This window comes from Equus asinus, chromosome 9 (assembly GCF_041296235.1).
Source record: "Equus asinus isolate D_3611 breed Donkey chromosome 9, EquAss-T2T_v2, whole genome shotgun sequence".
Taxonomy (NCBI): domain Eukaryota; kingdom Metazoa; phylum Chordata; class Mammalia; order Perissodactyla; family Equidae; genus Equus; species Equus asinus.
In genome coordinates this window covers 34385181-34412689 of record NC_091798.1, presented here as the reverse complement: position 1 = coordinate 34412689, position 27509 = coordinate 34385181, and the positions used below count along the sequence as shown (strand labels likewise).

The 27509-nt window shown below is 35.7% G+C and overlaps 1 protein-coding gene across 7 annotated transcripts in view; it reads left to right on the top strand.

Annotated features, from left to right (window-relative positions):
- The window catches only part of TCERG1 (transcription elongation regulator 1), a 61824-nt gene that overhangs the window by 7353 nt on the left and 26962 nt on the right, over positions 1–27509 (top strand). For 5 of the 7 annotated variants that reach the window (XR_001400238.3, XM_014854795.3, XM_014854794.3 and 2 more), the window contains exons 3-10: positions 1310–1462; positions 2471–2888; positions 7230–7472; positions 12346–12408; positions 13526–13726; positions 14473–14585; positions 15353–15441; positions 27249–27409. Coding sequence is in view for 6 of the 7 variants with exons in the window: in XM_014854795.3 (XP_014710281.1) it covers positions 1310–1462; positions 2471–2888; positions 7230–7472; positions 12346–12408; positions 13526–13726; positions 14473–14585; positions 15353–15441; positions 27249–27409 (1441 nt within the window). In the remaining variant the exon portion in view is untranslated. The remainder of the gene's footprint in view (positions 1–1309; positions 1463–2470; positions 2889–7229; positions 7473–12345; positions 12409–13525; positions 13727–14472; positions 14586–15352; positions 15442–27248; positions 27410–27509) is intronic. The other 2 variants (XM_014854797.3, XM_014854796.3) reach the window with 1 other exon arrangement.

Genomic DNA, 27509 nt, shown 5'->3' with positions numbered 1-27509 from the left:
AAAAATAGCTTTTTGACCCACTGACTCTGGTATAACTTGTTACATGTGAATTTATTCTAATATGTGCCTTTAATAGTTAAACCTACTTGCAGAAAATTGTAAATTGTAATGGACTGATGTAACCTGCTAATGGAAATATATCAAATGTTGTAATGTGATACTTTCTAGTGTTGTGATGCTTTTCTTGGTCCTGATGGATAATTGTGTGGTTTTACATTAAATCCAAGTGATTTCCAGTTAATGGTGCATGAGACATATTTAGGGTAGATATTTTATAGAACATGGGTGTGTGTGCTGATGCTTGAGAGACACTAAACTAAATCCAAAACAAACCTGGAGTACGGGAAAGAAAACTTTTAGGAAAATGAAATACAGTTTCACATTGTTAGCGTAGTGTCAAATCTGTTATCCAGAGTAAGGTGCTTTGGATAATTAAATTTTAATGCTACTTGTAGATTATAGAGGAAATCTTTTAAATCCTTGTTCAAAATCTGTTTTAAAAATGTCAGGCCACTTCTGCTTTAGTAAGATATAGCCGTTACAGTTCAATTGTTTGGTTTGGGATCTTGTGTTACATCAGCAATCACTGAAGAAAGACAGTGAAGCAATTGTCAGAGATAGGATTGAATCAATAGTGGCACCAGGGCAATTTTTTTAAATTGTAATATATGCTATTTAAATTCTTATTTTCCACTAAAAGTAAAATATTTTACTGTATCTTTGAAACTTACTGATGTTCACGTCTTTGATGAGGTACATTATTATTATTTGAAAAATAGAAAATGATGAATATTTTCCTAGCTAATACTTTTTTCCTTGTAGGAAAAGAAAAGGGTATCTCGTTTTTCCTTTTTAGTTATTGCTGTGTTACTTATAAAATGATTCTCTTGTGGTTGGTTCCTTTTGTAGGTGAGCTGTGGTGTGCTGGTGTTAAACAATATGTAAAAATCAGTTTTTTTCTTTTTGAAAGTAATCCACTGCCTAGTTTATGAAGAATAAAGCAAAAGTCACCCATAGTGCTATAAGGCAGAGATGGCTACTCTTAGTATTTTGAGGTATTTCTTTCCAGAAGTTTAGTAATCATTTTTATTACAGAGAAGCTTTGCTTGTACAACCTAGATGAATGTGTTAGAATCCATACTACAGAGAAGCTTTGCTTGCACAACCTAGATGAATGTGTTATTGTCCATTCAAATTGACTATAAAACTAGTGTCTCTTGTAGTTCTTTACTTTTGGGTAGAATTTAGTAATAATTTGAAGGAAAAAAGATAAATACAAGTGACCATTATTGTTCTTGTGAATTAACAGAGACCACCTTTCATGCCTCCACCCATGGGAACCATGCCTCCTCCTCCGGGTATGATGTTTCCACCAGGAATGCCTCCTGTGACTGCTCCTGGTACTCCAGCACTGCCTCCTACTGAGGAGATATGGGTTGAAAATAAAACTCCAGATGGGAAGGTAAATTATAAAATATATTTAGGTTATCATCTCTTTGGTGACAGAAGAGTAAAACTTAAGAGTTCTGGCAGATTGAGATCAGGGACTGTATCCTTGCTAATTAACAGTGAGCCTTGAGTAAGCACCAGGTGGGGTAGAACTCCAGGAAAGGTTCACTGGATTGGGCCTCTGTGCAGAAATAAGGTTGCCTGGAGTGCTTCCATACATTTACCTGTGATTCTGGAAGCTTGTATTTTAAATGTGTGTCGTGGGTCCCCAAAATAACTCTCAGGTTGAGTGTTCGCTAGGAGAACTGACTATATGCAGGACTAAGCATATAGTTGTACTCACAGCTAAGATTAATTGCAGTGAAAAGATAGAGAGCAAAGCCAGGAAACAGAAATAGGTGCATAGGGCAAAGTCTGGAGGAAATGAAGCACAAGTTTCCAAGAGTCCTTTCAGTGGAATCACTTAGAAAGGGAATTGTGACTACGTGTGAGGTGTTGTCTACCAAGGGAGCTTGTTGGACTGGTCATGTATCTGTTGCCATCTGCCTAGCACATACCCAAATTCCAGCAACCCAGAAGGAAGGCAGATATTTAGCATAAACTGCATTGTTTGCGTAAACAGTTTAGGCACAGCAAGCTGTTCCTGCCCATTAGGGAATTGTGGTAACCCCCCTCCCGAGATCCAAGTACCCGGACTCCAGCCAAGGGCCAGCTTTGCAAGCAGAGCTTTCTAAGGATACCAGTCTCAGGCCTGCTACATTAATTTTCTGCACAAAATATAACCTTGGTTTTCCTTTTTTGGTGTGTGTTAAAAATATCGTATGCTTATTATAGAAAATTAGGGGAAGAGGAGAAGGGAGGGAAAAATTACCTAGTCCCATAATATATGAACAGCCAATGTTGATGGACTTTCTCTTTTCTACATTTTTTTTTAACTGTTTAAGAGAAAATGTTGTTGCATTAGCATTTTGTTAGTGATAATTGACATTCCGTGATACCAGTGATTTTGCTTCCTCTGCAGGTTTATTATTACAATGCTCGGACACGTGAATCTGCATGGACCAAGCCAGATGGAGTTAAGGTTATTCAGCAATCAGAACTGACACCTATGCTTGCAGCCCAGGCACAGGTTCAGGCCCAAGCCCAGGCCCAGGCCCAGGCGCAGGCTCAGGCACAAGCACAAGCTCAAGCGCAGGCCCAGGCCCAGGCGCAGGCCCAGGCCCAGGCCCAAGCTCAGGCGCAAGCACAGGCACAGGCCCAGGCCCAGGCGCAGGCTCAGGCGCAGGCGCAAGTGCAAGTGCAAGCACAAGCAGTAGGAGCTTCCACCCCTACGACCAGTAGCCCAGCACCTGCAGTGTCCACTTCAACATCATCATCCACCCCATCCTCCACCACTTCTACCACAACAACTGCCTCTTCGGTTTCACAGACAGTATCAAGTGAGTACCAGTCAGTATGTGTTTCTGTTTAGGGGCCACAGAGGTGGACAAGTAGGGACTGCATTCCAAAATTATCCTAGCATTTCAGGTGTTGTCCTTGATATTATTTAAAATACATTTTGACTTTTGAGTTAAAGAGGAACAGAAATTTACATTCGTAGAAGAAAGTTTCTGCCCACTTGGAATTTGTGAAGTTAAGCTGGGGAAGTGCAGTTACCTATTTAACTTGACCAACAGTAATGCTCTCTGCTGTGGCGTTTGCAAAATAAGTGTAATTCTTGGCCCCTACCTTACAGAACTTCCAGTTTTTCTAATTGAGGAAGCAGGAATAATACATGTGAAACAATTAGAGAATAGTGTGCAAAATTATACAGTGAAGATAAAAGATGTAAGAATTCAAGAAAATGGAGAGAGAAGTGGGTGGACTATATGGATGTTGAGGTTGATCATGAAGCATGTGTGGTAGGATCTGAGTAGGTTCAAAAGTAAAGAGAGGTCTTTCAGGTAGGGGGGAAGAGCATGAACAGAGGCCAGGAAATGAGGATAAATGTGTTTATGGGATTGCTAAGAAACTCTTCTGAGGTGGGAAGGTTTATATAGGTTAATAGATTGGGTAAGAGTGAGACGAGATTATGAAGAGTTTTAAGAACCAGGCAAATGGGTAAGGCAGATGGCCAGTAGGGGTCCTATATAAATGCAGTGTTCTGGAAGATTTTTCTGGCGCTTGTGTTTTGGATAGTGTTGAAATCAGGGAAACTTATTAGGAACTTTTCAACAATCTTGTTTAGAGGTGGGTAGGTCCTAAAATGAGACACAGGCAGATGAAATGGGGAGTTGAGATAGAAGCAATTAGAAAGGTAAGAGAATTTTCAGGTGAAGTCACAGGCCCAAAGGTTAGATCTTTTCTGAAAAAATGAGAGGTGATTAAAGTAGATTTCAGGAATGAGGAAAGAAGAATCTGTTAATTTGCCTAAAAAATTATCATTGATACTTATATTACTAGTTCTGGTTTTTCGTTGTTTTTTTTTTTTTTTTGGTATGTGTATGTTGTTTCTTATTCTACAGGCCGAGATTGAGCCCAAAAATATTTAAATAATGATTTTATTGATTTGATTATTTGTTAATACTGGTATGAAAATATGTAGTTATCCCTATAGGGTGATTATAATTTGGGTTATTTTGCTACCTGGATGACAGATGAGAATAAGAAAAAAAAAGGTGGTCCCTTCTACCGCCCCAGTAACTTCAGGGACTTGGGAATTATTGGTGTCTATTACCCTGTAGGAAATAGGTATATGAGAGAAATTTAATCATAGTAGAATCAAATTTTATTTTATCTTATTGATATAAGAATTATCTAAAGAAGTAAGGTACATGTAACATGGAGGCAGTTTTTTAAAAGCTCTACTTTATATTTTTCAGACAGCTTGCGGGAAATGTGCTTAATAGGAAGATGTAAATAATGCTTTACAAGTGTTTTCTTTCATAGGCAAGGTGAATTCTGACTTGGAAGTACAGCAGTGATACTAGCTACCTGCTTGCAGGTCTTTTCCTTTTTATGGGCTAGTGCTTCTAAAGCTTGTCTGGCAGGGCAGAGAGCTGCCAGTTTTTATGGGGTACCTGAGGTGGTAATGGGAGAAGGGGATTAATAACAGCAGTGCGGTTCTCTTTGGAGGCTCCCTGTTGCTTCTATTTTGTTCTCTGCCTTCTTAGGAAAGAGAAATAGTAGTACTTTGTTTAAAGGAAGGTGGGTAGCTAGATACTTTGACTATCCTGTACATATTCCATTTCTACATTAGAGTGGTCTGTCAGTCCTATAGCTATCTTGTGATTATCAACTATTCTATTCAGAAGTTCCATTTGTCATCTTTTGTATTGCCCTTCAGTGATTGGAAGACCTTTATTCCAAGAACGGAATAGCGAAATCATCTTCCTTTTACTGCCTTTAAACATCAACTTTGATGTCGTCTTTCTGAGTATTCCTGATGTCTGTTTTTATTTCACCTGATTCAGTGTCATGAAGTGTTGCCATACTACAGTCTTAATATAGCTCCATTTATTATAGTCACTTATCCTTTTTAGTTAAGATCTGAGGCTGGATTAGTAGTATATTTTGAGGCCTAGTGTTTCCCTAGTTATTTTAGCAAATGGAGCTAGTAGGAATTTACCCGCTATTAAGTCCTAGCTACCATCCTCCCAGTTTCCCATTTAACTCTTTTATTGCCTTTATCTCTTTCCTCTCGTGACTCACAGCCACACATCAAATTCAGAAAATCCTGTGTCAGCAAGAGGAATGGGTTGAGTGAATACTTTTTGCCGTCTCCATTGGTGTTCCTTTCCACTTAAGATTTGATGCCTTTTTAACTCATTATTTTATTTTCCTGACTAAAGTACTTGGTATCATAATTTTAGTAATATATTTAAATACTATTAACCATAATATTTTTAAAAATCTAATTCTGTGAACTGTAGTATAGACCTGTGGATCACTGGGGTAAAAATTAAGGAATTTCTATTTTAACCCCAGTTGAGCATGAACTCATTTTATTTTGTGGAAGCTGTGAAAAATGCTGATGAAATCCTACTTCTCAGGGAGGTTGGGAAGAATAACTAGATATGTTTTCAGCCATTACAGCAGATTACAAATGCTAAGTGATATATGTATGGGACTGGGCAAATGTTGCATGTAATTTGTATTTTTCACACTGTTATAAATTATATTAATATGATACTGTACCCTAAGGCTAGGTCTATGCTAGACCAACAATTCATTCCTGGGCCCCTGAAGATACTTGTTTGGCCCTGCTGTCTATTTAGCCAAGGTGAGTCCCTCATTAACAAGTATGAAATTGCTCACATCTTCCCAGCCTAAGTGAGTTTTTCATTATTAGGAACTGAAAAAAGATACTGACGAATTTTGTTGTCAGTTGGATTATTGGGTGGTTTGTATTAAACAGTGTGCTTTCCCTTAGAATAAAATTGATGTAAAGATTGGGAAAGCACTGTTTTATTTCATTTAGTTTGGTAAACTCGTTCTTAGTTCAATACAGATAGAGTTTGACATTTTTCTCTACATCAAGATGATGATGAACTATTTGTTACCAGTGAATTACCACAGTGAATTTTGTTTGGAACTAGATGAGTTATGAATAAATAACAGAAATATTTTGTAATATTTGAGAACTGAAATGTTTTTGTAATTATGAAATATGAATTTTATTTTTGGGTCACAGTTTCAGTTTAAATGTGATTACTAGGGATTAAATGTTTTATTTTTTTGATACTTAAAAATAATGTATTAACAGAACCAAATTATCCTGAATTCCACATTCTCCTGGTCTCTCACACTGGAAACTTGAGGGGTTTTTTTTCTTTTTTTACCTTTTAATTTTGAAATAATTATAGAGAAACCCAAGTGGTTTTTGACTCCCTTTCTTCATATCCAGGCAGTCATTAGTGGTTGCGTATCTTTTCTCTCTATTCTTCCTTGGTTGGACAATTCCAGATATGTTAGAATTGGTTTTCTCACTTCTGTTCTTCTTTTCTTCCCCTGCATCTACCAGGTTAATTCATCAAATGAACACTGATTATTATTCTTCCATACAGAAACCTTCATTCTGCCTCCCCCACACCCCTTTTACATTCATAAAGCTACACAAATATTTGTGAATGCCTTCTAATAAAAATTTCAAACTCTAATGAAGCACATGTAATAAAAGTGAAAGATATACATAGATGTAACGAGTTAATGCATTTTGTTGTGCATTCTTCTAGATCATTTCTCTACATTTACATACCCAGTAAGGTGCAAACTCTTTAGCCTTCTGTTCAGGGCTTTCTGTTTTATGCCTCTGGCCTACCTTTGCAGCCATAACTCACTGGTTCTGTTGGTATGCCTTGGGTTTTACTAGCTGACTGCTTGCCTTCTATTTTCTAAACAATTCCTTCTTGTCCTCTACTCTTTGCTTTTACTCACTTTTCCCACCACTTGCTTATTTTCTCCTTCCACTTCCTCATTTTCCTTGTTGCCATCCTAATCTTTCAAGGCCTATCATCACAGTATAAAACGTTCTGTACCCTCTCACAGTTAGAAAAATGGTCTTTGGTTCTTGATTTACACTCCTATACATTTATCTCATTTCACTTTGTGTTTTAGTTATTTTTGCATTTCATTTAACTGACTGTTTTCAAGCTTCTTGAAGGCAGAGACCTTGTTACAAATTTCTTGCGGTGCTTGGAATGGGCCCTTAAATACTTACTTACTGAATGGGTGAATGATGAATGATATAGTAAAATGGTTTATGACGGAGTGATACATATTTTTGTTTTATCTTTTATCAGCACCCACAACACAAGATCAGACCCCAAGTTCTGCCGTTTCAGTTGCTACGCCTACAGTTAGTGTTTCAACTCCTGCTCCTACAGCCACACCCGTGCAAACCGTTCCCCAGCCGCACCCCCAGACGTTACCTCCTGCTGTTCCTCATTCAGTACCTCAGCCAGCAGCAGCAATACCTGCCTTTCCGCCAGTAATGGTACCTCCGTTTCGTGTTCCCCTTCCTGGCATGCCAATTCCACTTCCAGGTAAACTAATAGATTATAATAGTCTTTCCAGCTATGTTTTCATATTGTCAGTTAGTTTGTTCTCATGTGTCTGTTGCATTTGAAATTTGCCTTGAATCTCACCTGTTTGAAATGTTTTTGAAAGATTCATGGCTAACTGCAATATTTTCTCTTCAGTTTTGGTAAATGTCCTTTTTTTGTTGTTGTTTACATGTCTTAAAATTAGAGCCACATTTAAAGCTATATTCATTTTGAATGATGGCCTCAGTGAATTAAAAATGATCTTTTTGTGTAAATATGTTCTAAGTGCAATATTTTTAAGGGATTGAGTCTATAAAGTTGAGAAATCACAAGTCATTAACAATTAACACAGGTTGAGGGATTTATATGTCGTGCACTGTTCGAAGCACTTTGCATATAATAACTCATTTAATTTCCATAACCATCTTTTGAGGTAGGTACACAGGTTAAATTACTTGCCCATGGACACATAGCTAATAAGTGATGGTGTTAGCATCTGAGCCTGGGCACTCCAAATCCAAATACCATGCTCTTAATAGCTTTGTTATACTGGGAAGAAATGTGAGTCACCTGACTATAAAAAATTCATCTAAAATGGAAACCAGAAGTTTCCCTTATACCAATGTGAAGTTAAGTATAACATGCACCATGTAAACACTTAAATAACTATGGTGAATTTGTGTGTTTTTTTGTCTTAGGGGAAATCATTATAACTAGAGAAGGGATTAAGTTTGTGAAGTAGAATTCTTCCTGTACAGATTAAACAGGGATAGTGTTGGGCATCCTATTTTGAATGCATTTGTTGTCAAACACATTTAATCCTTAATCCATGGTCTGTTCTCCTAGTATTATAGTTGAAAATAGTGATACCTTAGAGATGTCAAGTTCACAGGGCTAATTTGTAGCAAAGATGACTAGGCTTCTTGTTTCCCAGTTTTACATTCCTCCCACTGTCTGTTATTGCTACTTTATTGTACTAGTTTCTGTGTAAGAATAGGGTCGTAATACAGCTATTTCTTGGATTTACACACATTTTAAATATCACTATTGCTCTAATTGTCTTTTTTTCTTGTGACCACTTTGAAAAGAACACTTTCAGATGTTACACCATAGCAAGTAAGAAGCCAAAAATTTCAAGAGTTAGTGTTTTTTGGGTAGGAAAACCTTTTACACATTGTTGATGTAGTGTTATTAAATGCCCAATATGTAACCTTTACGAAACTCGTATCAAAGTAAGAAAACCAAAATGTTTTCTGTATTACTAGGGATTACCCTTTTTCTAAATTAAGTCTAAGACAAGCAGGTGGATACTGTCCTCTTTGGATCTACTTCTTGTAGAAAACTAAGTGATGAATGGAGAATAGCTTGACTTTCATCGTAATCTCTTACATCTTGGTCTACTTTGGGGTCAAGTATAGTATCAAGACCAGATCCTGGATTCTGAGTTATCTGAAGGAGCTGGGGTTGTTAATTCTGTAGAGAGAAGATTGAGAGGTAGCATAATAACATTATTGAAGTATTTGAAAGGCTGTCGTCTAAGAGGGCTTTTGTTTTGCTTCAGTTATAGCTCTATTTTGATGTCGTGGTCTTCTCTGACCCTCACCCCGTCATTGGAACAGATGGTGGTGACCATATGACCAAATGAAGTAGTCTTATGAAGTTTGGCAGTAAAAGGCATTTAATAAATGGCAGCCACTACTGACATTTTGTAGGTCACTTGGTAGAGAATCTGAGTTTAGATAATCAGTAAAATTTTGTCCAAGATAACAAGATTCTTTGGAGAGGGAGCTAGTGTTTTATAGAAAGTAATAATATGTGTTTATATTGTAAGGCATCTTTGGTATTAACAGTCATTCATTTTTCCTTTTAATTCGGTCCTCCAAGGTGCTTTAGTGAAAAAGAAAAAGACGACTTTTGGTTTTCGGTACAGTGAGATCTCTCTCTGTTTTTCCTTCTTTATATAAATTTAGCAGCAAGGTGAATCGGAGGGATTTGGATATGATTTATCTTGGAGCCTTAAATTCTGTTTGAAATAGCAATGTATGGCTCTAATGAGGATAATTAAGGGATAGTCAAGACGAAAGTGGAAGAACTAGGTAAAATATAGGAATAAGAGGTGGAATTGGGGATAGTAAATTTAATTAGGATTATAGGATTCTACTTGAAGACTATAAAATCTTTTTTGGAATTTTAAGAAACTTATTGTCAGTGACGTCAGAATTATCTGAAATACTAAATGGAATTTTCTGGTTTCTTATAGAACATAGTTTGAAGATAGAGTTGTAGGAAAATTGAACAAATGCGCTCTTCAAAAAGGTGGTTAAAAATTTAGATTGTGGTTTTTTTTTATTTACTGGGTCCGTGGCCCCAGTGCTGCTTTTTTTTTTTTCATTTGAAGATTGGCCCTGAGCTAACATCTGTTGCCAATCTTCCTCTTTTTTTTTTTTTCCTTCTCCCCAAAGCCCCCCAGTACATAGTTGTAGGTCCTTCTTGTTCTGTCATGTGGGACGCTGCCTCAGCATGGCTTGATGAGCCATGCTAGGTCTGCGCCCAGGATTTGAACTGGCGAAACCCTGGGCTGCCAAAGTGGAGCGCACAAAATTAACCACTTGGCCATGGGGCCGGCCCTTAGATTGTGGTAATTTTTTTTTTTTTGAGGAAGATTAGCCCTGAGCTAACATCCGCCGCCAATCCTCTTCTTTTTTGCTCAGGAAGATTGGCCCTGAGCTAACATCTCTGCCCATCTTCCTCTACTTTATATGTGGGACGCCTACCACAGCATGGCTTGATAAGTTATATGTATGTCTGCACCCGAGATCCGAACCAGCAAACCCTGGGCTGCAGAAGTGGAGCATGCGAACTTAACCACTACACCACTGGGCTGGCCCCCGGATTGTGGTTATTTTGTGAGTCTTCATGATATGCATGTAATCACTCTCAGAGAAAACCTTAAGTTTGTCATTTTATTTTATTTTATTTATTTATTTTGAGGAAGATTAGCCCTGAGCTAACATCTGCCACCAGTCCTCTTCTTTTTGCTGAGGAAGATTGACCCTGAGCTAACGTTTCTGCCCATCTTCTTCAATTTTTTTTTTTTTTAATAATATGTGGGACGCCTGCCACAGCATGGCTTGATAGGCGGTGCATAGGTCTGCGCCTGGGATCTGAACTGGTGAACCCCAGGCTGCCAAAGAGGAGAGCATGAACTTAACCAGTGTGCCGGCCCCAAGTTTTTTTTTTTTTTATCATGAGAAGAAACACATACGACCTTTCAGTATGGTCTGTATGTTAGCAGTCAAATAACAAGAATTGTGTATGTTTAACAATGGCAGTTAGGCCTAAATATGAATAGATTTGATTTTTTCTTCTTAAGTTGTGTAGTTAAAATTATTTATTGGGGGATGGTTTTGGAGAATAGTCTTTGAGAATAAAGTTCATATATTCTAAGAATTGAGTTTCTAGTGCTGACTTAATAGGTTCAGTGGTCCTGCAGATGGCAGTATTTATACTAATTTAAACCTGATACATGCTGTAACTTCCTTAACCAAATGAATTTTTCCATTGCTTTCTTTAAACATTAGAGAAAATAAAACTATACATATAACTTTATTCATCGTGCTGTTATGGTCCAGTGTTTTTGTTTTAGTTTCACAGTGAATAGAAAGTTTAGTTTTAATATTCTTTATTTAAAATAGTAATTAAGAAATAAAAGGCACTTTTCAAAAATTGGCAGTATTTTTGTGTGTGTGTGCGTGAACATAGGTACATTATTTACAAACCCAGAGGTTTAATTTTAATTTTCGTCTCTGAATTAGGAGAAATTTCTTTTCCTGTACTTTAGTGGGGAAAATAGTTTATTATTTTTAATTTTTATTGGTGCCAAACTAGGTTCAGTTTTTTCAGCCAAAACAAATAGAAGATAAAATTTAATTTCCCAACCCTTTTCCTTTAAAAAAATTTTTTTCACTCTTAATTTTGAATTTCTTCAATTAATCAGTCTTAGTTTTCCAGCTTTTCCTTTCATCCCCTTTTTATCACCATTGTAATGCATCATGATGAGTCTTCATTCTTCTAAGAACTGTACGTAATTTCCATTCTTTAATACAAGTGCTACTTCCTTAGCTGGCTTAAATGATAGAAGTTTTTGAAGCAATCAGCCCATGTTGTCATTAATGGTATTAAAGGGGCTGTGTTAGCCTGCCTCCACAGTGTTCTAAGCCCATGGCATTCCACAGAGCAGGCACTCGACATGGATATTTTCTCGTTCATTGAATGCTACCCTCTTCATCTTTGCCCTTCTTTTATTTAAAGTATTATTTGCAGCGGAATATTTGGATCCATCTCATGCCTTATTTTCTTCCTTTCCCTCCCACTCCTCTTTGTCCTATCTTATTCCTTTTCTACTTCTGCATGGTTATGCTCCATGCCTCAGCTTCTGCATGTAGTTTCCACTTAGCAGCACATAGAGAAAGTGCCTTGTCAGTGTCATGCTGCATCTGCCTTTCACTGGTATCTAAGCAACAGCAGCATGGGTTTGATGTCCTGTGGGAAAATGTCCCACATGAGAACTTGTTATGTATATGTAATGAAGGGGCTTTCCTTTGTTGAATTTAAACTCCTAAGACTCCTTCAAATACTATCAGAGCTGGTTTAATAAAAAGGTAATTGATGCTATAAACATAGAATTAGTTATCATTGGATTTGGCACCACTTCCCACAAAATGTCAAACATAAAGAAATTTTACTCCATTCTTGGTCTTTTTCATTGGAAATAGCATTCTAAATTGTAGTGGTAAATTATTTCCCTGAATCCCAGTGGTAGCTGACATACATTGGCAGCTTTCCAACGTATGCTTGCTTATCCATTTTACAGGTGTAGCAATGATGCAAATAGTCAGCTGCCCGTATGTAAAGACAGTCGCTACCACCAAGACCGGTAATTTTTAAAACCATCTTAGTTTGTTTTGTCTGTAAGTTGGCATGGTAGTGAATGTTGTTGTTTATCCTTTTATTTATTTATTTTTGCCCAAGTGAGTGGATTTTTTTATATTTTTCTTTTTAATGAGCAGTATAAATGCAGTTGTCATATTTGGCCAACACTTAATTTTCCCAATTGCCTGTAGTATTAGCTTCTTTGGTTCACAAAAGCAAATAAGGTCAGATCACTTTATATCTTAATTTTTGTAATAAGTGTAAACAACTTCATTCTCATATTCATAACATTTAATTTTATTTTTTGATGTGTTTTTAAGTTAAATATAAAAAAATCATTTTCATGTGTAAAGTGATGTGATTATGCTTGCATGCTAGTGAATATATGTGTGTGAATATTTGTGTATAGTATAAATTTACATTTTAAAGTTATTGAAGATAACTACCTGAAACTTAAATTCTAGTATAGGATTTGAGGGGTTATTTTTCAATTTTGTTTCTTGTTTCCTTAGCTTGTTTAGCTGTCTTATAAAAAATATAAATCTTGGCTTACCTTTTTAAAAAATAGAAGAAACTTTACTTTCTTTTAGGAAAAGACTAAACTGATAGAGTTTACAGGGATAACTGACTTGAGTTAGTATATTGAAATAGATTAATAAACTCAGTCATTTACTTTAAAGCAGAATTTTATTCATACCCTTTTAGGTACCTTAAAACTAGAAAATAATTTTGCCTCAGTAAATATGCTTGTTGCCTTGATTTCATTAGAATTTGAGAAATTCTTTTTAAAAATATATTTCTATTAATAAGTAGAGAATGCACCATAATTTTTATAGTTTATAAAGACTTATTAAGACTTCATGATAGGTATGACCCAAATTTCTGGCTGTTCTTAAGGTACTTCTTGGGTTGAATTTCTGAATCTAATTGAGTTTAGGCATTAGAACTAAACCAGGATATAGATTTAAGTAATTAAATCACATTTTATATGATTTTTTTGTGTTGTTCCAATTGGTCATTCATTTATTAATATTTAATAGAAACATTTAGCTTATGTTTTCAAGTTTTACTTTGTATTGAAATGTTATGCTCGGCTCTAACTTTTTATTATTCTCTTTTAGGTGTATTGCCAGGCATGGCCCCTCCTATCGTACCCATGATACATCCCCAGGTCGCTATTGCAGCTTCACCTGCTACTTTAGCTGGAGCGACAGCAGTTTCTGAGTGGACTGAATATAAAACAGCAGATGGGAAGACATATTATTATAATAATAGAACATTAGAATCAACCTGGGAAAAACCCCAAGAACTGAAGGAAAAAGGTATAGTTTTAATGAGTTGGTGGAACATAGTACAAACTATGATATTATAAATACAATACTACTTGAAATTCTGTGTTAATTCCTTTTTAACACATTTGAGGGATTTTCTAATTACATAGTTGTTGGATTATTTATTTCTACGGAATTGATAAATGTATATTTATTTTCAAAGCCAGTTCTTCTACTTAATATTTGTCCGTCATTTTTCCATCTGGAGAAATTAAGTTTTACATCCATGCAAATATATATTTTTACTGTAGTCAGGCGTTGCATAGTTATTCTGTTATATAATTATTGTTATCCTTATTGAGATTGATAGTACTGATCAGGAAGTAATGTGTGTATTGTATGTGTTCTGAAGAAAACAAAATTAGGCCTTTGGAGTCTTAGATGAAGATGACTCATAATTTTTTACATCACAATACTCTGTTTCTGTTCCTGAGTATCTTAGTATCTTATCCCTTTCAGCAGAATGAATGATTGCTACAAATGATAACATGAATGACTTGAAAGACTTTATGTCCCTCTGAAATCAGTAGTTCTTTTCTAGTGACAGTTTCCTGATAGGCATAGCGAGGTATTTGAAGTTGAACATTACATTAGATTCAAATTAGTGATATTACAAGGAAAAAATTTTATCTTTGGGATTAGTAACTAGAAATGGAGTATCTTAACTGCTTAGCCTCTGAAACTTCTTGAAAATTACATAAAAATCCTTGAATGATATTATCTTAACTTTTTATTAGAAAAATTAGAGGAGAAGATTAAAGAGCCAATTAAAGAACCTTCCGAAGAACCTCTGCCAATGGAGACGGAGGAGGAGGATCCTAAAGAAGAGCCGATAAAGGAGATAAAGGAGGTAAAGAGCCACGACCTGTTAACCTGGGAGCCAACATTGTCGGGTACAATTTACTTGCAACTGAAAAACAATTTGATATGGTTTTAGATAATTGTTATAAATTGGATTTCTGAAATTTTAGAATTCTTTGAAGTTTCTAGTTCAGTTTTTCTTTTGAAAGTTTCATTAAATTACTTCTTATACTAAACTGAGGCCCCTAGAAAGAAAAGGCCTTGGGCCAGAGTTTGGCGCTGATACCCAGCTGCTGCCTGACTTATAGACTGATACATGTTCCAGCATAAATACAACTTCATGTTTGGGGGAATGTTCGTTATATTTTATGTGTTCTCTCCTGGCATAGAGTGCTCTCTATACAGAAGTGAAAGAAATCTGCTTTTAGGAAGCTTCCTTTATTCAGTGAGGGACCACTCATAGTCGGGTTTTATTAGTAAGGAAGTTAGCAGAAAAGAGAAACGACCCTAAATGAAGAGGTCTCCTCTAATTTTCTATACTGTGTTCCCCGTTTCTGCTGCTAAGAAGGTGGTTAGTGAGTGTAAGATAGGACCATCTGCTGCTTTGGGATCTGCTCTTGTGGAATTCAGCTCTGTCTAGGGGGGCAAGGATTTAGAACTTTCTTAGAAATTCCTACGCAGTCTCCCCTCCCTGTGCTAGCAACAGACTTTATGTTGTTTGTACTTTGAGATATTGGCAGTGATACTTGTATTTGTGGAATATTCAGGTATAGTTTTGTGATATTAATTAAGTGAAAGTAATATCTTTTCCCATAGGAGCCCAAAGAAGAAGAGATGACCGAAGAAGAAAAGGCTGCCCAGAAGGCAAAGCCGGTAGCTACTACCCCTATTCCTGGTACTCCATGGTATGTACTTGGCTTAATGAGTAAGTTTTATTTATTTATTTAATTTTTGCCATACTTGATTGTTACATGGTTTATTCTGTAGGAAGAAAAAATACTTTACTTCAAAAAAAGTATATGTCACATATATGTTTTTATCTACTGAATATTTGAGTTCTTATTTGTTGTATTTTGGGTGTTCACACCTAAAACTCAATGGCTACAGTGTCTTCCTCCCTTCGTGATTAATGTTTATTGTTCATAAGTACAGACTTGAATCACTGAGATCCTGAGTCTACTTTTTATTGTTTAACATTGTAAAAAATAGCTTTTATATAAAAATAGCTTTTACATATACGCACATGTGTGATTATGTTTATAGAACTATGTAAAACTATGTCTTTTTATCTAATTGTTGAGTAGTCTACTTTTTCTTTTCTTCTTTTGTTGGTTCTCTCTTTTCTTCCTCTCCCTGCATCAGTGCTTTCTCTCTTATTTGTGCTCCAACTCATTTAATTCGTATATGGTCCACATGTTGCAATGAGTTGGCTTGTTTCTTAAGTCATGGAATTTATAAGTTCCATTCCAACTTGTTTTCCTTCTTGTTTTTGTTATTGAAAAAATAAATGTTTGTTTTATGGAGTCCCACAGTCTGGATTTTATTATTGCATCCCCGCGGTACTGTTTAATAGAGTCCTCCCTTCCTGAATTTCCTGCAAACTAGCAGGCAGATACAGAGATGTGATCAGATTCAGGTTTGATCTTTCTGGCAAGACTAGTTCATAAATGATAATGTGCCTTTCCCTCAGGATGCATCTGGTTGTCTCTTTTTTTGTGATGTTAGCAACCATTGCTGATTATTATTACCTAGATCATTGATTCTCAACCAGGAGTGATTTTGCTTCCCTTCCCCCGGCCCCGGCCCCCCTGCCGATGTATGGCAACCTCTGGAGACATTTTTGGTTGTCTTAAGTTGGAAGGTGTTAATAGCATCTAGTATCTAGTGGGTAGAGACAAGGATGCTCCTCAACGTCCTACCATGCACAGGACAGCTCCCTACAAGAATTAATTATTTGGCCCAAAATGTCAGCAGTGGTGAGGTTGCAAAACCTGGCCTAGGTCCATTAAATCTTTAAGAGTTGAAAGTGGTGATAATGTATTTCTATAATTTCTTTTTCATTTGTTAACTGGAGTACTTAGAGGTACTTCCCTTGCCAACATTGGTTATTTAGAGGTATAAGTTGTATAGGAAAGAAAAGACTTAGTGATTTTCAGAATGATGAGTTGGTTTGAATATTACAAATTCACAGATTTGACTGTATTTTGTATATTCCTATCCATTGCAGTTATTATCCTTACTGATGTTCAGTTGTTTCATCTTTGGCTAGGGGAAGCCTCTAAAGGTTGACTTTTGAGGGTTTTTTTTGTTACAACTCTAACTTTGATACCTTCCTTGCTGTCTGCTCCAACAAGATGTTCCTGGCTTATTTCATGTATGTCCTATCACAGACCTAGATTCAGCCATTTTCCCAAGGAGCCCTGTTTTGTTTTTGTGGGCACTGGCGTTTATAGGCCATGAAGTAGGTTCTCAGGATAGTTGTTACTACTGCCTTAGTCATTATTTTAGACATCTTTGGTAGACACAGATGGAAGATACATACATTTAAAGATACATCATGAGTTCATACCATTACTTGGAATTCGGGTCTACTACAAGATTTTTACTGAGCCTTAATTCACTCTTTCCTTTCCTGCTGAAAAATCCTGCTTCTGAGTGGTAGCAACATAATTACTCGTTTACTTTTCTCACAAGTCACAGAATAACAATACCAGCACTATCACTAACAGTGTGGTTACTGAAGAGAGTTTAAGCTTTTTTTTTCCCTAGTTATTTTTATGTTTAGGGTATATCACTCTAAAGATGTATAGTTAAGTTACTATGTTTTTGTTTGTTTGTTTTGGTTTTTTTGCTGAGGAGGATTAGCCCTGAGCTAAGATTTGTGCCACTCTTCCTGTATTTTATATATGGGTTACCACCACAATATGGCTGACGAGTGGTGTAGGTCCACCCTTGAGACCCGAACCCGCCAACCCAGGCCACTGAAGTGGAGTGTGCCGAACTTAACCACCAGGCTGCGGGGCCAGCCCCAAGTTACTGTGTATTAAAGGCATTTGGAATAGTTATTTTCTATATAGTTATTCCACCAACTTGATACATAGGCTCAATTTTTAAAACAGTTATGCAAAATATTTGTCTGCTTCCAAAATCAAAGTTATGAAAACAATCTGTATTTAAAGAGTATATTCTTTAATAGTTTCTCCATTTAAGTATTGTACGTGAAAAGCTGCTAACCAACTCCAAACCCCACCAGTCTGGAACTTTGTGGGCTTCGTCAGTTTTCAGATTTGAGTCTGTCCTCAGATTAGTGAAATTTTCTTTTGGAACTTGTTTTATTATTGCTTCTCTGCATCTGTTTTTTTCCTTTTCTGGAACATTTGTAATTTGCACGTCAAGTCTCTTGTATTTGTTATTCTCTAAACCCCTTACTTTTTCGTTTATGATTTATATCTCTAGTTTTTGTGCTCTACTTTGAGTTATTTTCTCATTGATCTGGTAAGATATTATTAGAAAAGAATGCATGAATGCATTAAACAAGCATACAATATGGTAGAATTATATGAAGTAAAAAATTGTGGAGTTCCATCTTCACCATGCTTCTTCATGAATAAAAGTTTGGTACATGTGCCTGTGGACCTTTTCCTATATTGTGTTTTGTGTATGTGTGGTGTATATGCACATAGTGTCTTAAAAAAAGCATCTTATTCCTCAGCAGTAGTTTTTACTAAATATGTCTTAGAAACGTTGCAGTTTTAGTACCTCTAAATCTACTTGTCATGGCATAGTTTTCCGTTGCATGAAAATGCACAATTTTCCTACAAATGGATGATTAGGTGGTTTTCTGGTTTTTTGCCCCTGGCATTACAAATTTTGCTGTTTAGGACATCGTTATACATATTTCTTTGTGAACACATGCAAATATTTCTGTTGGATTGATTCCTAGAAATGAAATTGCTGAGTTAAGTGGTATAGCTATTTTAAGTTTTGATGGATATTGCTAAATAGATCTCAGAAAGGATTTTTTGGGGGGAATAGAGGAGGGGCTACACCAGTTCCTATGCCCAACAGCAGATTGAGAGTACCAGTTTTCCCTCACTCCAACCAGTGTAGGGATATTCCTTTTAAATCTTTGGTAACATGATAGGAAAAGGAATCTTCTTAGATGTTTCCAGAATGCTGGTATAAATGAACCTATTTCATATTTGTTGGCTATGGATTGCCTCTTCACAGTTTTGCTTATCTTTTCATGGACTTGTCTTTTTCTTAATATGTGAGGGCTTTTTATGTGTACTGCTATTAACCCTTTGACCTTTACCTGTATTACAATTTCTCCCTATCTCATGATTTTTGTTTTAATATCTTATCATATAAATTTTATATTTTGGTGAGGTCAGATTTATTGATCTTTTTATTTATAGCTTCTAGGTTCTGTGTCTTTCTTAGGAAGAAGCATCTCCATCCCCCCAGAAAACTCCCCAACGTGCATCTGTGTGTTCCCAGTACTTTTACAGTCCGTCTGAGTACGTGAAGGATAACCACATGTCTAGATTATCTTGCGAGTTCTGTCAGTGAAGGAGTGTATCATCAGTGTAACTTTAATTCCCTATTTTATTATTTTCCATTTCTTATAAAACAGCTGAGTGCTGACTTTAAGCTAAACAATTTGTTCAGCTAAGCATTGTATGCCACTTCATTTGGATAATCACATTTTTATTAGTCTTTTTCTCTGTTGATAGCTTCAAATGTTGCTCTTCAAATTACTGTTTCTTTAGAGATGTTAAGAAGCTAAACGTAAAACATGAAGTTTCATGTTTCCCTTACCTATGTTGGGATTTTTTTCCTGGTGTTTCATGCCATTAGTTTGACTATTTTTTTTTTTTAATTAATAAAGAGAGGTCAAAATTAGAAGCATTTTATATTCTGTAGGATCAGTGAACTTAGGTTCTGGTTCTAAGAGAGTTTTAGTGTTTTGACAGGTTTTTAAAGGTCATGAACCAATTTTAATTTTTTCCATTTCTTACTAATCTGCATCACACAGATTTAGCTTGCAGTATTTGTACTGTCCTGTACTAAATGCAAAGTGAGAGAGGGGCTGCCTGTGTTTGCCATGCTTTATTTGTCTGTAGTCTGTGTTGCTGGGTTTTAACGTATGAAAAATTTATCTTTGAACTTTTGGTTGCTTTTGTATTTACTGAAAGTGGCACAAGGCCTTTATTTAATTAATTTATTTAATTTGCTGCTTTGTTTCTATAGTGTTTTTTCTATGTTTCCATAGGTTTTTACTCTCAATATTTTATTATGAAAAAATTGAAACATAAACATTGATAGACTGTTTCTAGAATAGTGAACATCATATATTGACCACCTAGATTCTACAGTTAACATTTTATCCTATTTGCTTTATTTATCCATCCCTCAATGCATCTGCCAGTCAGTCTTATTTCTTGATGCTTTAAAAGTCGCAGATATCAGTATACCTCTCCTCTAAGCACTTTATCATGCATACTTTTAGCTCAGGGCAGTTTTATGACACACGAATTCTTTGTCCATATTTTTTCCGTTAATTTTGAAATGTCCTGACAACTTCTCACTCCACCTTTACCACTAATACCATTGGAGGTGTGTTAGCACACTTAGATATTTTGAAGCCTACGTGAGTTAGTAGAATAGCATCTCCATCTTAAAGTAGTTACTGCTGTTAATAAAGATCACACAGTGTTTTAGAACCTGGCATAGAAAATTTAGGCTTAGTTCTTTTCCTGAGTAAAGTTAAACATCTAACATGAGGCCTTAAGTGTCTCCGGATGGTTCTAATGGAAATTCTTGAAGAGATTTCTGCATTGACTAGTTGGATGAAAATGTATAACATTCATCTTCCCCATCCCTGCTTTTAAAATTGATTGTGAAAAGACGTCGAAACTAGAAGCATTGTGTATTCCCTAGGATCAGTAAGCCTTAGCTTTTGATTGGATTCCATGACAAAAAAAGGGTATCTAGTCCGTCTCCACGGAAGATTTTGGTTGAATAGTACATTATACATTTTCTCTTATTTTTTATTTGTGTTATTGAGGTACAGTTGAAGTACAATAAGCTGCACATGTTTAAAGTTCATTACTACAATCAAGGTAAACATTTCCAGTACCCCCAAAAGTTCCCTTGTGTTTCTTTGTAGTCCATCCTTCCCTCTGTCCCCATCCCTAAGCATCCCACTCCTGTCTATTATTATAGATCGCGTTGCGTTTTCTAGAATTTTTATATGAAGAATCATTTATACGTTCTCTAGCTTCTTTTTAAAAAGTATGACAGCTTTATTGAGATAATTCATATACCATACAATTCAGTCATTTAAAGTATACAACTTAATGATTTTTAATATATTCACAGAGTTATATGATCATCACCATAATCAATTTTAGAACATTTTCATTACCCCAAAAAGAAACTGCATGCTCATTAACAGGCACTCCCTATTTCCTTTCATCTCCCTTTGCTGTAGGCCACCACTAGCCTACTTTTGTGTAGATTTACTTATTCTGAACATTTCACATAAATGGAGTCATACAGTATGTGGCCTTTTATGACTGACTTGGTAAATTCTTTCACTTGGCAATAATGATTTTGAGATTCATTCACATTGCTGAATGTCTCAATAGTTTATTCCTATGTATTGCTGAGTAGCATGCTTTTGTTTGAATATGCCACAGTTTGTTTATCCATTCACCTGTTGATGCACTTTTGAGTTGTTTCCAGGCTTCAGGTATTCTACTCCTAGATATTTGCCCATTTGTAATAGCCAGAAACTGGAAACAGCTCAATAAATTACAAATGAAACAGCTATGAACATTCTTGTACAAGCTTTTGTGTAGATGTGTTTTTGTTTCTCTTGGGTAAATAAAGAGGGGTAGATTGGCTGGATTATTTGGTATATATGCCTAACTTCCTAAGAAACTACCCAGTTGCCTTCCAAAGCACTCCTACCATTTTGAAATTCTCATCAGCAGTGTATGAGGGTTCCAGTGGCTCACTACCCTCTGTAACATTCAGCATGCTCAGATTTTGAAAATGTTAGCCATTCTAATAGGTGTGGTTTTAATTTACATTTCCCTGATTTCTGATGACATTGAGCATCTTTTCACGTGCTCATTTGCCATTCATATCTTGTTTGCAAAGCATATGTTCATATCTTTTGCCTACTTTTTGTTGGATTGTTTTTCATATTACTGAAATTTGAGTTCTTTATATGTTCTGGATATGGAAGTCCTTTGTCTGATTTATGTTTGAGAATATTTCCCTTGGGAATCTGTGGATTACCTTTTCATTTTTTTAAGAATATCTTCCGAAGAGCAAAATTTTTAATTTGGAGTTCAATTTGTCAGTGTCTTTCTTTGTGGTTTGTGCTTTTTTATGTTTTAAGAAGCCTTTCCCAACCCCCAAATTACAAAGATTTTCTCCCATGTTTTCTTCCAGAAGTTTTATGGCTTTAGATTTTACATTTAGGTCTGGAATCGATTTTGAGTTGATTTTTGTGGATGGTGTGGAGTAAGAGTCCATGTTCATTTGTTTCCCATATGGGTAGTTGATCCACCACCATTTGCTGAGGAGACTTTCCTTGTTCCATTGAATTGCATTAGTACCTTTGTCAAAAATAATTTGTGAGAGTCTATTTCTGGACTCTCTTGTTTTGTTCCAATTGAGTTATATGTCCATTTGCCAATACCAAATTGTTTTGATTATGGAAACTTAGGCTTTGAAATCAGGTAGGGTCAATTTTTAAAAACTTTAACTTGGTTTATCTATATTCTTTGCATTTCCGTGTAAATTTTGGAAATAGCTTGTTACTTTCTATCAAAAAAAGAATCCTGCTGGAATTTTGACTGAATGAATTTTGCATTGAATCTGTAGATAAATTGGGGAGATTTCACGTCTTCACGATATTGAGTTGTCTAATCCATGAACAGATCTTTCCATTTATTTCTCTCAGCAGTGTTCAGTGTAGAGTCTTGGACAAATTTTGTTAGATTTAGTCCCAGGTACTTTTTCTGATGCTGTTGCAAATTAGATTTTTTAAAAATTTCATTTTCCAGTTGATTACTGTTAGTATGTAAGAATATAATTAATTTTGGAATGTTTACTTTGTAGCCTTGAATCTTGCTAAATTCATTTATTGTAGTAGTTTTGTAGATTCCCTGAGATTTTTTTATGCAAACAATCATATCATCTGCACATAGGAGCACTTTTATCTCTTATTCTCTGATTTTTAGTGCCTTTTATTACTTTTTCTCTCCTTATTAGGAATGTCAGTGCAATGCTAAATAGAAGAGGTGAAAGTAGGCATTCTTGCCTTGTTTCTGATATCAGGAAGGAGACAATTCAGTCTTTTACTGTCAGATATAATATTAGCTATAGGTTTTTCATAGATAGTCTCCATTAGTTTGAGGAAGTTCCCTACTATTCTGTTTGCTAGTGTTTTTATCGTAAATCTGCATCTTTTGAAAAGAGTTAGATTTATTCCTTCATTCTTTAAAATATAGTGAATTACATTGATTTTTAAATGTTAAACTAGCTTTGCCTGTCTAGAATAAACCTTGTCATAGTAAATTAACCTTTTTTTTTTTGGTGAGGAAGATTCACCCTGAGCTAATATCTGTGCCAGTCTTCCTCTATTTTGTATGTGGGATGCCTCCGCAGCATGGCCAGTGAGTGGAGTAGGTCCGTGCCCAGGATCTGAACCTGTGAACCCAGGCCACTAAAGCGGAACATGCAGAACTTTAACCACTCGGCCATGGGGCCAACCTCTAACCTTTTTTTTACTATATTGTTGGATTTGATTTGATTTGCTAATGTTTTATTAATGATTTTACATCTATACTCATGTGGGATATTGTTCTGTCGTTTTGTAATGTTTTTGTTAGGTTTTGGCATTAGGTTATGCTGGTTTCATAAAATGACTTGGGTGGTGGATTGGTGATTTCTACTTCTCTATTTACTGAGAAAGTTTGTACGATGGTGTTACTTTTTCCTTAAGATTTTATAGAGTTAACAAATAAAACCATCTGGAACTAGAGTTTTCTTTTGGGGAAGGTTTTTGGTAATATATTAAACTTCTTTAATAGCTATAGGACTATTCAGATTTTTTTTTCTTCTGTCAGTTTTGGTAAGTTCTATTTTTCAAGAAATTTGCTTCTTTTGTCTTAAGTTGTTGAATTTGTTCATATTATTCTCTTAATGTCCTTTAAAAGTCTCTATGATCTGTGGTGATAACCCTTTTTTCCTTTCCAGATAGTGGGGATGTGTTCTCTTTTCTTGATCAGTCTAGCTAGGAGTTTGCCAGTTTTGTTGGTCTTTTAAAAGACCAGCTTTGGGCTGGTTGTCTTTTTTTTTTTAATTGATTTCTACTCTATTATTTCTTTCCTTCTGCTTGCTTTGGGTTTCCTTTACCCTTCTTTTCCCAGTTTCTTATGAGGAACTCTTAGGTCATTAGTGTTAGTTATTTCTCCTTTTCTGATACAAGCTTTTAAAGCCATAGTTTCCTTTTAATCACTGCTTTAGCAGCATCATACAAGTTTTGATGTGTTGTATTTTCATTGCCATTCAGTTCATATTATTTTAAAATTTACTTTTTGATTTTGTCTTTGACTCGTGAATTATATAGAAGGCTGTTGTTTGATTTCCAGAATTTGGGGGTTTTCTAGATGTCTTACTGTTACTGATACACTTGCCCTGTGGTCAGAGAATGTGATTTTGGTACTTTCAAATTCATTAAGACTTTTTTTATTATTCAGCACATGATCTGTCTTAGTACTGTTTGTTTTTGGGTCTGATTGGTCTATCAATTGCTCAGAAATCGTGGGATTAATCTACTATAATTGTGTGATTTTCTCTTTCTTTAATTTAGTCCGTTCTTCATCTGTTTTGAGGCTCTGTTAATAGACTTATACACCTTTTACAATGATTACTTGTTGCTGATTGTCTTTTTTATTGTTATGAAATGATTCTCTTTGTCTCCTGTAATACCGTTTGTCTTGAAGTCTGTTTCATCTGTTATTAAAATAGCCATTCCTATCTTTATGCTAATTGTGTGGTATATCTTTTTCTGTCCATTTACTTTCAGCATTTCTATGGCTTTATATTTAAAGTTTGTCTCCTAAGACAGCTTATAGTAGTGTCTTGCTTTTTAATTGGAGTGTTTAGACTATTAGCATTAATGTAATTTTTCATTATGGTTGGTTTTAGATCTTTTGTTTTCTGTTTTTTGTTACTCTCTTCCTCGTTTACTACCTTCAATTGAATTACTTGAATATATTTTAGCATTCCATTTAATAATTTATTTGTCGGCTTTCTGGTGATATCTCTGCATTATTTTTTAGTTCTAGGTGTTACACACCTAACCGTTATAGTCTGCTTGAAGTTATTATTGTACCACTTCATATAAAATATGGAAACATAGCTACCATATAGGTTCTTCTTCTTTTTTTTTTTTTTTTTGCTGAGGAAGATGCAACCTGAGCTAATATCTGTGCTGATCTTCCTCTATTTTGTATGTGGGTCACTGCTGCAGCTGACAAGTGGTGTGGGTCCATGTTTGGGAACTGACGGTGTAGGTTCTTTTTTAATCCCATACCCGCTAACCTTTATGTTATAGTTGTCGTATGTATTACTTCTACATGCATTGAAAACTCCACCAGACTGTTATAATTTTCACACATATTTTAAATAACTTAGGAAAACAATATCTTTGATATTTACCATTTGTTTTCTCCCCTTCATTCCTGAAGATCCAGGTTTTCCTTTAGTTTCATTTTCTTTCAGCCTTGAAAAACTTTCTTATAGAGCAAGTCTGCTGGAGATGAAATCTCTTAGTTTTCCTTCTTCTGAGAATATCTTTTTTGCCCTTGTCCCTGAAGGATATTTTCACTGTGTAGAGAGTTCTGGGTTGGCAGTTCTTTTTTCCCAGAACTTTAACTGTTTAACTCTTTTACTGTATTCTTGCCTCTGTGGTTTCTGGTAAGAAATCCATGGTCATTGGACTTGTTCCCCTGTTTGTATTCTGCCATGTTTTTTTCTTAGCTGCTATTACGGATTTTTCTTCATCTGTTTGATCATGTTGTGTCTAAGCATGGTTTTTTCAGTTTGTCCTATTTGGGGTTCAATGAGCTTCTTTAATATTTGTCTTTTACCAAATTTGGAGATGTTTTTTGGCCATTATGTCTTCAACCTTTTTTCTGCCCCCAATATCCTCTTCTTCTGAGAACCCAATGACATGTGTATTAGGCATTTTGATATAGTCCTATAGGTTCCTGAGACTCTACTCATTCCTTTTTTTTTACCCCCCCCCACCCCATTCTTCAGATGGGATAATTATTGATCTATCTTCTAATTCACTGATCATTCCTCTTTCATCTCCGTTCTGCTCTTGAGCCAATCCAGAAAAATTTAATTTCAGTTGTATTTTTCATTTCTAAAATTTCTGGGATTTTTTGTTTTTGTTTTTTTACAGTTTCTATTTCTCTGCTCAGGACTTCTATCTTTTTGTTCAAGTTTGTTTTTCTTTATCTCATAAAGCCTCATTATAGTTGCTGCTTTTAAATTATTTCAATAATAGAGGCTTTGTCTGATAATTTCAACATCTACATTACCTTGGGCTTGGCAGCTATTGATTAACTTTTGATTATCTGGCCACAAAGACCTGATTTCTCTTGGAGTTTTAGCTGCCTTTGCTACTGCCACCATGCCACTGTGCCACTCTCAGGGCAGAGGGTTGAGGGAGGGAAATGGGAAATTTACACCCTTGCATTTCCTTCTCTGAATTTTGACTCTCCATACTTCTATTTATTTTTTTTAAATTTTGTTCAGAGTCCTCATGTACTTGTTTTTTGTATTTTGTCTGAATTTCTAGTCATAATTAACAGGAAAAGTGGGCTGTATGGGCTACAGTGCCATAGCATAATGGGTACTTCTCTCTATTTCTTATACCAGATATAATCAGATATTAAAGGCTTCACAGAAGTTTGCATTTGACCATGTAATTCTGGTTTGGTAGGAGGTATTAAGTATTACATAATATCTAGGTTTCTATGGTCTGTTCTTTAGCTTTAGAACTGCTTATTTGCATTATCATTTGTTGCCATTGAACTTGTCCGTTGTAATAGGTTAAAATGTAGGACTTTCAAATTTAGTGTGCCAAACCAAGTTCCTGAGCATTCTAAACCCCGATCACAAATTGCTTTGTTTTCCCTGGTTTTATCACTTAATATGTTAAGTTGCTGTTTTAACCTTAGCCAATCAACTCTCTTCTGCTCTAAAAACCATACTTGGTTTTCTATAAATAAGTATTAAGATGGACATGTCCTTCCCTACCACCACCTCCCCTTTTGACAGGATGGCAGTAAAAGACCTACTTATAAAACATTTTCCAGGGGCCGGCCTGGTGGTGCAGAAGTTAAGTTCACACGTTCTGCTTCGGTGGCCTGGGGTTTGCCGGTTCGATCCCAGGTGCAGACATGGCACTGCTTGGCAAGCCATGCTGTGGTAGGCATCCCACGTATAAAGTAGAGGAAGATGGACATGGATATTAGCTCAGGGCCAGCCTTCCTCAGCCAAAAGAGGAGGATTGGCAGCAGTTAGCTTAGGGCTAATCTTCCTCAAAAAAAAAAAAAAGAAAGAAAACACTGCATTTTCCATAACATAAGAAAATATTTGAATCAATTCTTAGGTGTGTTGTTTGGACTGGTGATGAGCGGGTCTTCTTTTATAATCCTACCACTCGTCTTTCTATGTGGGACCGACCTGATGATCTGATTGGAAGGGCGGATGTTGACAAAATCATTCAGGAGCCCCCTCATAAAAAAGGAATGGAAGAAGTGAAGAAACTAAGTAAGTTTTAAATTAGGAATTTATCCTCCAATTTTAAGGTTCTTTTCATGTTTTGACAGAAAATGTGAGGCCATTGAGAAAAACTTTCTATTTTCAAGGA